The sequence below is a fragment of the Geotrypetes seraphini genome, chromosome 2, assembly GCF_902459505.1.
Source record: "Geotrypetes seraphini chromosome 2, aGeoSer1.1, whole genome shotgun sequence".
NCBI lineage: Eukaryota > Metazoa > Chordata > Amphibia > Gymnophiona > Dermophiidae > Geotrypetes > Geotrypetes seraphini.
The window spans coordinates 67,814,499-67,829,447 of NC_047085.1; the positions used below are offsets into that span (position 1 = coordinate 67,814,499).

The 14,949-nt window shown below is 43.9% G+C and overlaps 1 protein-coding gene across 3 annotated transcripts in view; it reads left to right on the forward strand.

Annotated features, from left to right (window-relative positions):
* Positions 1-14,949, forward strand: part of RGS22 (regulator of G protein signaling 22) — a 475,118-nt gene that overhangs the window by 191,000 nt on the left and 269,169 nt on the right. For all 3 annotated transcript variants that reach the window (XM_033934655.1, XM_033934656.1, XM_033934657.1), the window contains exon 14: positions 8,595-8,696. In XM_033934655.1, coding sequence (XP_033790546.1) covers positions 8,595-8,696 — 102 coding nt within the window. The remainder of the gene's footprint in view (positions 1-8,594; positions 8,697-14,949) is intronic.

Genomic DNA, 14,949 nt, shown 5'->3' on the forward strand with positions numbered 1-14,949 from the left:
TCTTGTGTCCACTCCTAGGGTATTTACCAAGTGCCTTGCCATAGTGGCAGCCTCACTATCTGGATGATTGGCTTGTAAAGAGCACATCAAAAGATGGTGCTCAGAAATCAATGCAGAGACTTGTTCAGGTGCTGGAGCAATTAGGGTTCATTTTTAAACTATCCTAAGTCTTACCTGTTTCCAATTCAACTATCAAAATATATTGGAGCTCTTCTAAAGATGATTCAGGCTCGGGCCTAACTTCCTTAGGTTTAGGTGGATGATCTTATCTGCATTTGCCACTCAGGTTTGGAAAAGCTAGCAGGTCACACAGCTTGGCAGATGTTGAGGTTATTGGGCTACATGGCATCCATGGCATACCTCCATTTGTGAAGAGTCCAGTGGATCCTAACTTCTCAGTCAAGCCACAGGAAACCTTGCGGATGTCATCTTGATCACCCCAGAGCTGGCACAGTCACTTCTGATGGACAGTTTGGACCAGTTTGACTCTGGGATTTAAATTCCAAATTCTTCTTCACCAGAAAATACTGACCACAGATGTATCCAATCTGGGATGAGGTGCTGATGTAGATGGGCTTCACACCCAGGGCCACTGGTCTGTTCAGGAAAACCAACTGCACATCAGTCTCCAGATGATTTGGAACTCTTTAAAGGCAGAGATTGGCAGTTGAATCAAATTGTTTTATTGCAACAATCAGGTTACCATGTACTATGTCAACAAGCAGGAAGCTTGTGCCAGGAAGCTGTCAGGATGTGGTAGTGGAGGTTCTGCCAAAGGATGGTATTCAGGGCCACATACCTGGCAGGCAAGGACAACAACCTAGTGAACAAGCTAAACAGGGTAATGCAACCTCACAAGTGGTCTTTCAACATGTTTGTGGCCCAGAAGATCTTCTGAAATTGGGGCACCCTTTTGGTGGATCTCTTTGCCATTCATCTCAACAACAGTGGGGGCAGGAGTGAAGCCCACTCAATCCTGCTCTTTGTGGCTGCCTCAGAAAATGGCAGCTGTGATCTCTCGTGGTTCTAACCATAAGTAGCCGTGAGAAGTCACAGCGGTCATTTTATGAAGGCAGCTGTGGGTGGTCTTCACTACTGCCCCCACTAGACTACCAAAGATACAAGGAGGTCTGTCTAGACCTGAGGGGACTGAGGATTGAGAGGTATATTTTGAGGGGAGAGGGGATACTTACTAGTGTGAGATGAGGAGGTGGGGATGGGAAGGAGGCAGGTTGTTTTGAGGGACTTGGGGAGGGGAGTTGAATTAAAAACTATGTAGGTCCTGGTAAATATTCACCAAGGCTACATACAGTAACTGTCTTATGCAAGTCCTAGCTGAATATTGGCAGAGACCTGCATAATCTCTGCTGGCCAGCATAGCATCATTTAGTCCCAGATATTCAGTACTGGGACCTAGACTTGGCCAGGCACTGCATATACAGGGCTAATTTAGCCATCTATGGTCAGAATTTCAAAAAGCTGAATATCTACCCCATATTCTATGCTGTGGTATATCTAGATACTTGTCTGATTGTTAGCTAAGATATTTGAAGTCTCCCAAAAATCTGCAAATTGTGAATTGATACATTTTTTTTCTAGTAATGTACTGTATAGTTCCTATAAAGAGCATATGAGAGATTGGTCTCAAATCAGTATGATTTCTCAACCCAGAGGCATCCTTTTTTTCAGAATTGGGCAAATAACTGGTGGGGGGTGGGGGTGTGGATACTGATGAATCCCTTGTTCTAACATTACTCAGTTGGCAGACAACTTGTTACTGTACATACCTTCTTTTAAACAGATTAAAATGGATGATTCCAGAGCCAACATATTTTACATGGAAGGAACAAGACTGTGGAACTGTCTTCCAGTAGACTTAAGGATCATACAGATATTTATTTACAATTTCAAAAATCATTAAAGGCATATTTGTTCCAACAGTCCTTTTAGACTGTGCTGCTGTGTTGTTATGCCACTATGGGCTAGATTCACTAAACCTTCCTATCGTGTCCTTTTTTATATATTCTGCAAAAACTGCATTGCCAGCCCATGGTTTTAACCCGCACCAATGCCCCCCTTCACCATAGCTGCCTATGGCAGGAGGGATGCCGACTCCCTCCTGCCACCCAAGGGATGTCCCCTCCCCATACCTTTAACAGAGCAGGAGGGGTGCTCAATCCTTCCTGCTCCAATGCCTCCGACTTCCCCCCCAGTCTGGGGCTAATTTTTCAAATGGGCGAACTGATTATAAGCAGTGATAGGTGTCCTACTGTCATCTCACAGCCAATCAGGACGCATGTTTTTTTTAAAAAAAATGCAGGCAGGGAAGGACGCATACATTATAGCTTTATGTTGCATGCCTGTGGAGACACGTAGAGATGCTTATGAATGCCCAAAGCATGGTATGGGCGTAATCTCCACTGGAAGTAGCTTTGGGCATCCGTAAGCATCCCTTTGCATCTCCGTAAGCATGAGATAGATGCCTTAAATGTAGGCCTGTAAAATGCTGGCCTAGATTTAAGGCATTTGTTAGTAAAAGTAGACGTGATTCTCTATAAAACTCAGATGCATGATTGACACCTGATCGGTGTCCTGTAGAGAATCAGTCCCTCTGTGTCTAGTATATGGCAAGACAGATTGGGACAGGCTTCAGTTAGCCTTGATGGCGACTCCAGCAATGGGGCAGGAGCGGTTTTTAAATCAAATCCACAGCAATGGGGAAGTGAAACTGATGCTGGACAGACTTATATGGTCAGCAGCAAAATAAATGAAACAAAGTTATGCTTAGTTTCCCCGACCTTGATACAGATAAAGCGAAACGCGTTGGTAAAGGTGAGAATCTTGCTGAAATGCTGAAAAAGCTAAGTTATTTATTTAAAACTATTTAAACTACTTAAATTATGAAATAAGAAAAATAAAAATATATTTATAACAGATATTTAAGCTTTTGCTATATTGGGAATTGAACCCCAGTAAGTTATGCTACTCGGGGGTGGTCTGAAATCCCTTAAGCATTAGCATGTAACTGCCCACAATGTTACTGAAAACTGATATTGTGTTATACTGAATATAAAGTGAATTAACAAACAGTATATATAGCAAGACAGATCTGGACAGGCTGGATGGTGACTTGTGACTCCAGCAGTGGGTGGTGTAGATGATGCCGGATGGACTTCTACAATTGTTTTGATTATAAGCACTTGGATGACCTGTCTTTTAGGTCATCTAAGTGCCAACTTGGGTGGGTTTACAGACGTATTTTTGTTTTGATTATGAGCCCCTTAGGTTACGTACCTAAGTAAGGTATTCTATAAAGCACACACACATTTTTGTGCACAATTCTGTATGCTAATTATAGAATTTGAGGATAAATGACTGGCCCAAATTTTCAATGAGCACCAGTGGCACATGGCCATAAGGAAGATCCTGAGATTTCAAGTGTGCCGCGGCACACTGGGCAGGAAGAGAGGCTCCGGTGCTGGTGTCAGCTGACTTGCAACTTCCTGCTACCGTCGTGTATGGCAGGACACCTGCCTTCCTCGTCTTCTCTCTGCACCCCCAGACCAGCAATAGCAGCTCAGTGTGTTTTTAACTTCACCACACAACTGCTGCTAGCATTAGTTTAGACACGGTTTCATCAGACTGCCTCGGGGCCTTTGCTAGACCGGCCCGCTTAGATGATGTGAAGTGGGATGACCTAGCAAAGTCCCCAAGGCTGCCTGATGAAACCACAGCTAAACTAATGCTAGTGGCAGCTATGTGGTGAAGTTAAAAGTGCACAGCTGCTGCTAGGCTAGAGAGAGGAGAGGTATTGCTGGAGAGGGGAGGAGGGAAGGCAGAAGGGGTACTGCTGGACAGGGGAGAAAGAAAAGGGAAGGGAGGAGAGTTACTGCTGGACAGGGAGAGGAGGGAATGGAGAAGGGGTACTGCTGGACATGGGGAGCAGGGAAGGGAGAAAGGGCTGGACATGGGGAGAAGGAGAGGTGCTGCTGAACAGTGGGAGGAGGGAAGGGAGGAGAGTTACTGCTGGACAGGAGGATGAGGGAAGGGAGAAGGGGTACTGATGGAGAGGGGGTAGGGAAAGGGAAGGAAGAAGAGGTGCTGCTGGACTTGGCAGAAGGGGAGGGAAAGGAAAGGTGCTACATACTGAAGGGGAGGGTGAGATGGTGCAAGGGGAGAGAACATGTTGGGTTGGGGGGTGGGAAGGAGGGATGCCACTTGAGGGAAGAGGCAAGGACAGAAAGAGAAAGCATGCAGGAAGCAGAAAGTGTTGGACTCATGGAGAGGGCGAGATGGATGGAGAGGACAGAAAAGAAGGAGAAATGTCACACTTGGGGGAAGGGGGAGAGGGCAGAGAATGAAAAGGACTCATGGAGGGAGAGAGAGAGAAAGAGAGATGTTAGGGGAGGGAAGGAGGACCGAAAGAGAAGCATGCAGGAGGAAGAGAGAAAGAAATGTTGGACTGGTGGAAAGGAGGGAGAAATGTTGGACTGGGAGGAAGGCCAGAAAGGAGGAAGGGAAGGGAGATAGACTGTAGGGGTCGGAAATGAGGAAGGGAGAGAGATATGTTACACTGGGGGAAGGAGAGATGACTAAAGGAAGGGAGAGATACCAGACCAGGGAATGGAAGAGGAGGGGAGTCTGGTAGCGCTATAGAAATAATAATAGTAGTAGAGAAAGATGCCAGATTATGGGAAGGAGAGGAGAGAAATGCCAGACTGAGAAGGGAGGAAAGGAAGGAGAGAGATGTCAGACCACTGGAAGGAGGGAAGAAAGGAGAGAGACGTCGGATTACTGGGGGGGGGGGGGGGAAGGAGAGAGATGTCAGACCATGGAAAAGTAGATTTTGAGAAGAAAGCAGAAAATGGAAAAATTGAATGTTAAGTTAATACCAAAGATAGATGCAGGCCAGAAAGTGAAGAAGGAGAGAAAAACAGTCAATGGATAAGAAGGCCCTGGAAACATAGTTAAAAGCAGAGAAAAATAGTCACCAGACAACAGATAGGGAAAATGATTTTATTTTCAATACAGTGATTGAAATGTGTCAGTTTTGAGAATTTATATCTGTTGTGTGTATTGTGTGTATATGAAAAATGAAAGAAAAAATTGCATTACAATTAGTAAAAGGGGCAGGATCTGGGGCAGAACTTGGGTGGGTTTAGGGCGGAGCTTGGGAGGTCAGTGGTTGGAGGTACTTAGCTTGAAGTAGTTGAGAAACACTGTTGTAGGCAATCAGCCAGCACCAGCGCCTCTACTTCTCTTCCGCCCTCTGAGGTATAGGGCTGCCACTTTGTCATATTTAATTGCTGAGAAAATAAGTCTGGCTGCTACATTTTGAATGGTTTATTTTTTTAGTATATTTTCTTTGCATACCACATAAAGGACATTGTAATAATCTAGTTAGGAAAGTACCAGTGACTGTAACAAGATCTGAAAGTTTTTGTTGTCAGAACAATGCTAAATTTGTCTCAGTTTTCTCAGTGATGTGAATATTTTCTTGGTTAATGTTCATGTTTGTGCCTCCCAGGATAGGTTGCTGTCAAATATAATCCCTAGGATTCTCAGAAGTACTAGGGGGAGGCAGCTAGTATATCTGCCTCTACTGTCCCTTTACTTCTGACATAGGTGTTGTTCTCCCCCCATCCTAAGGATTTTAACTTGCTCCCCCCCATCCTAAAGATTTTAACTTCCCCCCCACCTCAGTTCCTAAGGATTTTAACTTGCTCCCCAAATGTTCCCATCCTAGGTTTTCCCTGGCCCCACTTCATCCTACCTTAACTTCCCTATACATTTGAGTCACTAACCACCTATATTGCAGTTAGAGGCCGACCGAATTCCAGTTTTGCTGCCAAAAATGACCCGAAATCCTAATATGGTACTTTTTCAGTTTTGGACAAAAATATAAGTGCATTTTCAGCTGAAATCAAAACTGTAGTGCAGCCCCTGCTCCCCCTCCTTGAGCAACTCTGACATGAGGTCCAGGAACTCCCCCCACCCCCAGACCCCCTATCTCCTGTGGAGCCAGAGCTTGCACCCCTTAAAAGTCTTAGGAATGCAGTGAGAACAGGAACAATCTGCACCCACCCCTACCCCTTCCGGCTCCGTTGTCAACATTGCTGGCAGAATTTCAAGCGGCAGTCTTGTAAGACTGATGCTAGAGGTTGCAACATCCATGTTGCGGTTGAAGTCTGCATGGGTAATACCGATTGCCTATTCATGCTGGCTTCAATCTCAACATGGTTGCCACGACTTCTTGTGGCTACATACGAGATTGCCATGTAAAATCTTGGTAGCCATGTTGACAATGAAGTCAGCAGGGGTGAATGTAGATCTCTCTAGCCCTCAATGCACCAGTGCTTTAAAAGTAATCCTGGGGGTGGGGAATCCGGCCCTATAGGCAGTGGGGTGAGGAAGAGTGGGGCCAGGCCTCATAGGTGAGCTGTGCTTATTTGGGGGGAATGACTCGGTAAACCTTCCCTTCTCCAAATGCTCGCGCTTTAGTCTTCCGACCTTGCATGATATCCAAAGATGCTTAAATTCTCTAAACATAAAAGGGACCAGTTCAGAAGCTATTCCATCTTTCCTTCTGAAACATTTCTTTTCAATTTTCGGCCCATACATCCTAGATTTGATTAAAACTAGTTTAGCCTCAGGAACCTTGACCAAAATCTGGAAAGAATCAATCATCTACCAGCAATTAAAGACCATAAATTAGAGCCATGTAATATCAAACTACTGGCCAGTAGCCAATATCCCTTTCCTAGCAAAGCTTACAGAAAAAATTGTTTTCCACCAAATCTCAGACTTCATTGAAAAAATCCATAGCACTACATCCTAATCAAACTGGTTTCCATCAACACCATTCTACCGAACTTTCTCTTATAGGCCTGACCACAAAGGTCCTCTACCACCTTGATCACCATTAGTCAGTTCTTCTCATCTCTCTAGATCTTTCTTCAGCATTTGACACTATCGACCATAAGCTTCTATTATTACGTCTTCAAGAGGCTGGAATAACAGGTCAGGTTTTGGACTGGTTCACTTCTTTGTTTGCAGAATGGACATCAAAAGTCACCTTTAACACAACAACTTCTGAGATCTTCATGAACAAACATGGCATCCCACAAGACTATCTTATCACCGTTACTTTTTAACATCTTTATTGCTCCGCTTCTAACTCTAGGTCAGTCCATCGGCTTCACTATGTATGTCTATGCTGATGATGTCCAGTTAATCCATCTGATTGATCTCAATAATCCAGAAGAAGTAATAAACATCAATCGGAAACTGGAAAAAAAATCAAATCATGGTTAGATATGAATATGCTGTCCCTAAATATCAACAAATCCAAGCTGATGATCTTACCTATTAAAGAAGGATTATCAATACAGACTCCACTCAAACTAGAGTCTCTTCCAATTAAGATCATAACAACCTTAAAATTGTTAGGAGTTACCCTTGACAGTAAGTTCACTTATTACGCTTATATCAGCACAGTGGTTCAGAAATGCTTTTACCTACTAAGAATCCGCTGTCTCTCTAAATGTCCTGAACCTTCAGCTTTGAATACCCCAATTCACTCACTTGTAATCTCCTGCATAGATTATTGTAATGCCCTGTAAAAAGGCATAACAAAAAAAGAAATAAGGTGGCTTCAGAACACAGCGATTAAAATTATTTTTAATGCAAAAAAATATGATCATGTTTCCACCCCCCTTCTGACCAAGGCTCTTTGGCTACTAGTAGAGCATAGAATCAGCTATAAAATCTTATTATTAACATTTATAACTTGCCTAAGTAACCAGGCAGAATTTATCAACAGACTTCTTATCCCATATAGCCCATCTAAAACTCTTCGCTCTATGACTTAGAACCTCTTCACAATTCCATCTTTAAAACATATTAATACAATGAGCTCTAATATCTTCGCTGTCACCACACCCTCCCTCTGGAATTCTATACCTAATTTCTTATGAGAAGAAACATCCTTAAATCAATTTAAAACTAAACTAAAAACACTTCTGTTTAACGATGCTTTCGGGCCGTAACTGTCCTTATAAGGACAAAATACATTTCTTCCACTGTAGTTTTCCCCACCTATTGTCTGTCCCCTTTTTGTTTTCTTTCCTCTGAACACTGTAGTTCTAACCCACCTCCCTTTTGTCAGCGTTTGTCTTGTGGTTTAAGCTGCTTGTTGTACTAACAATCCCAAGTGATGTCTCTCATTATTAATTTTTATAACCTTGTTTTACCCTATTTGTACTTTGTATAATCTTTTTTATTATTGTACGCTGCCTAGAAGTCTGATTAGGCGGTATTAGAAATTCTAAATAAACTTGAAACTTGAGGGGGTGCATCATGCCTTCATTTACAGTTACAGTTTCCATTTTGGCCAAAACTAAGCAACAAAATTTGGTTGCAGGTTCAGCTTTGGCTAAACTGGAAAAATATGGTTGGTTGGCTTCTAAGTGCAGTTGCTTGAATAAAGAGTCCATGGCTACATATGCACACCATTATAAGATAAGGTGCCTAAAAATGAAAATAAGAGTAGGTATTGAACTTAATGACTAAAAATATATTATTTTTCTCTCTAGCTATGGGAGAACAATATAAACTTCTGGTTTGATCTGCAGAACTTTCATCACCTCTTCAACCAGGACACACTTCAACCTTTTAAATTAATCAGTCAAGCACAAGTAAGTCATAAATAGTGTCCAAAACGTTAGGCAAAAATTATAATGGGAGGTAAATGGTTAGATCATATTGCATTGTATTTAATTCAGTGGTAGTGGTTTTCTAGTAAGGCTAGAATTGAATTGTATTTTAAAAAAAATTCTGTTTGGGATTGTTTGTTGAGGGGCTATCACAGTGAGGTATGCAAAGATAAAATGAGAAATCAAGTCCAGTGACTGGATATACCGAAATAGATTCCCAAGTTACAAACTTTTTTATTTGCTTATAATGAAGCTGACAGATTAGAAAAAGGCTAAGATAGAGAAAGATACTGAATATTTAGAAAGCATGCCAGAATAATAGCATATATAAGTAAAGTTTTCAATACCTCTGTATCAACCCTACATTAATTCCTATGATGAAAATAATCAAGCACAATCCATTGATGTAAACATGACTTTTAGTCCTGTTAAACCAGTTAGATACTTCACATGATCACAGTGCTTAAAATATATGACCTGCAAATGTCATTAGAGTCTTTATACTCATGATGGCGGCTGGTAGGTGATACAGCTCAGAGGAGTCCTTTTATGGTCTTATATGTGATTTTTTTAAATTAATCATGACCTTCAAGGCTGGAAACTCCAGGGGGCATTAGGACAGGTAAGGGGAATGATAGACTTTGGGGTGGGGTGGGGTAGTGTGGGGGTGGGGGGGGGGGGTAAGAGGAAGCAGAAGGTAAAGAAATAGGGCTTTGAGCCACTCTATTTTGAGAGAGGGGTGCATTGTTGAAGGTTTGTCTAGAGTGTCAGATACTCTTGGACTAGCCCTGAAGATGGACAAATGTAGTTCCTCTCCACAAAAATGGAAGGATGGAGGAGGCTAGGAGCTACACCAGTTAGTTTGACCTTAGTAGTAAGTTAATGAAAATGCTGCTAAAGCAGATAACGCATTTCTTAGAATTCAGTAGATTACATGATCTAAAGCAAAATGGTTTACTAAAAGTAGATCTTGTCAGATGAATCTGATCAATTTCTGTAACTGGTTGATCAGAAAGTTGGATTGGGAGAGGGTTCTAGATGTGGTGTAGAGTTCTTCAAGGCCCTTGTCACATTTTCATATAGGCAACTCATAAACAAACTGAGTATGGAGCTCTACTGTGACAGGCCGGGTGAGAAACTGGTTGAATAGGAAGCAACAAAGGGTAGTGAGAAATGAAGTACACTCTGAGGATAAAGGTATTGCCAGAAGTGTACCACAGACACTAATGATATTAAAGTATTCAACAGCGTAGGCATCATGGAAAGTGTGATTAAAATGCAGAGGAATCCAGCAAAGCTTGAAAAATAGTCTAGAATTTGGTAGTATCTGTGCTAAAAATGCATGGCTATGCATTTGGGCTGCAGAAACCCAATGAAGCAATATATAGGATGAAGCACTTCTATGCATGAAAGAATAGGACCTGGAGGGATGGATGATCATATATAATCATCATAAGAGGACCATATAGAAGGAAAAGGAAGTATATAAATCTCTGGTGAGATCTCATTTGAAGTGTATATAACTGTGGAGACCATGCCTTCAAAAGGATATAAACAGGCTAGTTAGTCCAAAGAGTGGCTGGTCGGTTATCTTTATCATGAAGCATATGGGAGAACAGACATAAAGATCTAAATGCTCATAAGTATGTAAGAGAGGAGAGATACAGCAGAGACTTGAATTGCCCTTGTATAAATGCACAGGGTACAGGCTTTTTTCCAATTAAATGGAAGCTCTGGTATGATTCGTCTTAAAATGAGGGTGAAAGGAGGCAGATTCTGGAGTAATCGAAGGGTGGTAGATGTATGGAACTGCCTTCCAGTGGAAATGATTGAGATTAAATCTGATTTCAAGAGGGCATGGGACAAGCACAAAAGGACAAATTCTATAAACGGCATCCCAATTGTAGACGGTAGTAGTCCCTCCTGCCTTATAACAAGAGGGAGTTCCAAAGTATCGGAGCCATTACAGAGAAACTAGAATCTATGTAAATATCTAGAAAAAGCTGCCTAAATGATGGAATGGTCAGTAAGGATTGATTGGAGGAATGCAACACTGAGGCCCTAAATTTAGAAGCCTTAAAAGGAACAATTTTTAAAGGTTTTTCCACAAGTAAAGCCTGTTTTATATGCAGAAAACTCCTATTATAAAATTGTGCAAGTGTAATTACATATGTGCAAGTACAATTATATATGACAAGTGGCATGTTCTGTTGTGTGCCATGTATAGGTATTGCCAGGGCATAGTTTAGGCACAGCATGGGTGAAGTTGTGATGCACTTGCATCTTTTGTAAAATACTCATGTAGATCAGTGTTTTCCCCCAGGGCTTTTTAGCCGGTCGCAGCGCCCAGCTAATTTAGATAACCGCCCGGCGAATCCTTCTGCTACCGCCGATGCTCCTTCCTGGGCTGACTCTCTGCCAAAAATTTAGTTTGACGCCTGCCTTTTTTTGCCAGCATGCTTTTACTTGCTTCGGTCCTTCCTCGTTGCCGGGTCCTGCCTACTTTCTGTTTCCGCGAAGGCAGGACCCGGCAGCGAGGAAGGCCCGAAGCAAATAAAAGCAGTAAGTTGTAAGATTCCCTCCGGGGCTCTAACGTGTGCGTGCCGGCTTCCCTTCTCTACCCTCCCCCCCACGGGATGCAACTTCCGGCTTTGGAGAGAAGAGAAGGGAAGCCGGCAGCATACGATAGAGCCCCGGAGGGAAGCTTACAACTTACTGCTTTTACTTGCTTCGGGCCTTCCTTGCTGCTGGGTCCTGCCTTCGCGGAAACAGAAAGTAGGCAGGACACGGCAACGAGGAAGGCCCAAAGCAAGTAAAAGCAGCAAGTTGTAAGCTTCCCTCCGTTGCTGACCTATGAAAGATAGGTCAGCGATGGGAAGCTTACAACTTGCCTAGCAACTCTACCGATGGATTTGTGAGCTTGGAGGGATGGGAAGAGAAATGCTGCTGCTGCACCGAATAGGGGAGGGGAGGGGGAATAGAAATATTCTGCTGCTGCACCCATTTTGGGGGGAAGGGAAGAGAAATGTTGCTGCAGCACCCAATTTTTTGGAGGGAGGGGGAAGAGAAAAGCTGATGCACCAAATGGGGAGGGAAGAGAAAAGCTGCTGCTGCACCCAATTGGGGAGGAGGAGGGGGAGGGGAAGAGAAGTGCTGCAGCAGCACCCAATTGGGGAGGGGGAGGGGAATGAGAAGTGTTGCTGCAGCAGCACCCAACTAGGGAGAGAGAGGGTAAAAGGAAGACCAGGGAAGGGAGAGGAGAGGCAAGAGACACCAAGACTATGGGAGGGAGGGAAAGGAAAGGAGCTACCAGACAATGGAGGGGGAGAGAGATGTCAGCGCATATGGGGGGAGGGGGAGGAGGGAGATGCCAGGGCATGGAGGAGAGAAGGGAAGTAGATAGAGATGCTAGACCTTGGGGTGGAGTGGGAAGGAAGGAAGGAAAGGAAAAGAGAGAGATGCCAGAGCATAGGGGAGGGGGTGAAGCTGAAATGAATCATGTACAAAGGAGAGAAAGGGCACAGGATATACAGTTTATTGAAGGGACATAGAAAGAGGGAAGATGCCATATGGAACAGAGAAAGGGCGGACACTGGATGGAAAGGGCAGAGAAGGTGGACAGTGGATGCAAGGGGCAGAGAGAGGGTGGACAGTAGATGGAAGGGGTAGAGAAAGAGAGGGCAGAGGCTGGGTGGAAGGGGCAAAGAGAGGACAGATGTTGCATGGAAGGGAGCGAGGACAAACGCTGAATAGAAAGAAGAGAACCTAGAGAAGATAATTAAAGCAGAAACGACAAAAGGCTAATTTAGATGACCGCCCGGCGAATCCTTCTGCTGCCGCCGATGCTCCTTCCTGGGCTGACTCTCCGCTGAAAATTTTGTTTGACGCCTGCCTTTTTTTGCCAGCATGCTTTTACTTGCTTTGGGCCTTCCTAGTTGCCGGGTCCTGCCTACTTTCTGTTTCCGTGAAGGCAGGACCCGGCAGTGAGGAAGGCCCGAAGCAAGTAAAAGCAGTAAGTTGTAAGATTCCCTCCAGGGCTCTAACTGCAAGACTGCTATAATGAACATCATTACATATCTTTGTTAATGCCATTCCATTATATCTGAAGTATGAGTGCAGTGCAAGCAGCTATCAGGGCTGACCAGAGAATGGGCATTCAGAAACTGGCAACATACTTGGAAATCCTGCAGCAGGATTTCTGGATCTGGTCTGACTTGGGGTTTCCATTTCATAAGAACATAAGAATAGCCTTACAGAGTCAGACCAATGGTCCATCTAGCCCAGCATCCCATCTTTCATGGTGACCAATCCAAGTCACAAGTACCTGGACAAACTCCCAAATAGTAGCAACATTTCCATGCTACCGATCCAGAGCAAGTAGTGATTTCCCCCATGTCTGTCTCAATAGCAAACTATGGGCTTTTCCTCCAGGAACTTGTCCAAACCTTTCTTAAAACTAGCTATGCTATCCACTCTTACCATAACCTCTGGCAATGCGTTCCAGAGCTTAATTGTTCTCTAAGTGAAAAAAAATATCCTCCTATTGGTTTTTAAAGTATTTCCCTGTAACTTCATCGAGTATCTCCTAGTCTTTGTAATTTTTGACAGAGTGAAAAATCGATCCACTTGTACCTCAGGATTTTGTAGACTTCTTTTCCAAGCTGAAGAGCCCTAACCGTTTTAGTCTTTCCTCATACGAGAGGAGTTCCATCCCCTTTATCATCTTGGTCACTCTTCTTTGAAACTTTTCTAGTTCCACGCTGTCTTTTTTTAGATACGGCGACCAGAATTGAATGCAATACTCAAGGAGAGGTTGCACCATAGAGTGATACTGAAGCATTGTAATATTCATAGTCTTATTTACCATCCCTTTTCTAATAATTCCTAGCATTTTGTTTATTTTGTCCTCCGCTGTACATTGAGCGGAAGGATTTGGCGTATTGTCTACACTAACTCCCAGATATTTTTCTTGGGCGCTGACCCTCAAAGTGGACCCTAGCATCTGGTAACTACAATTTAGGTGATACTTCCCAATGTGCATCACTTTGCATTTGTCCACATTATATTTCATCTGCCAGAGCAAAGTGTTTTGTGCATCAGAGTTTAGAGTGCAGGAGCCAGATTTCAAATGCCAGGCTACAGAAGTAGGCAATAGAAAGGATTCCAGGAGCCAGGTCTGAGTAAAATCAGAACCCAAAGTCCAGGAATGGAGTCAAGTTTTCTGGAATTGGTTTCAAGGTGAGGACAGATATCAGGATTCCAAGAGTTAAGATTCAGACCATGGTTCTGTGAGGTGGGGGAGAGGGAGTTCTTTTAGTGCTGTTAGCTACAAGATTGCTCCCATGCAGTGGTGTAGTAAGGTGGGGAGGACCATCCTGTGCACTGTCTTCGTGGGGGATGCTGGCACCTCTCCTCCTGTCTGCCCCCCCCCCCCCGAATATCTCTGTAAATGTTGCTGCTAGACATCACTTCCTGGTCACGGTACCAGGATGTGATATCAGAAGGGTGCAGAGGCCGGCGCAAGCAGCAGGTAGAAGATGCGTGTGCCAGCAAACACTTTAAGAGGTACGCAAGGGGTGGGGGGCATTCAAATGGTGAGGAAGAGTGGGATAGGGTGCACATAGCACAGTAATGCTGGGTGCCACCACCCCTGGCGCCACTCTCCCTTGCTATACCACTGCTCCCATGTGGATAGTATTCAAGCAATGCAAGATCATGATGTTTCTTGGTTATTGGAAGCTTCTATACTGCGACTAATGACTGGGGAGTCAATTCAGAGCAGTTTGCAAGAGCTTCATTTTAAGATGTTTAATTATGTTGTTTTTACCTGTGTTCAGGCTCAGGGTTTAGAGCAGGGGTGCCCAATAGGTCGATCACGATCGACCGGTAGCTCGCCAAGGCAAAGTGAGTCGATCATCCAGGACTCCCTTTGCCTTGACGTCAGGGAGAGGAAGATTGATCGGCCCGAAGCAGAGAGAGCATGGGGTGGCGTCGGCTTTGTGGCCTGTTATCCATTGGTGGTGTTTAGGTCCTGTTCCCCGATGGCAGCGGCAGTGGCAGTGGCTTGGGGAAGGGCAGGGAGAAAGAAAGAAAGGGGCGCAGGCAGGGAGACAGAAGGAAAGAAGAGAAAACAGGAAAAAAAGAAAGGGGGCATGAAGAGAGAAAGAAAGAAAGGGCAGGGAGAGAGGAAGAAAAAGTTGGGGGAGGGAATGAGGTTTGGAGGAGAGGAAGCATA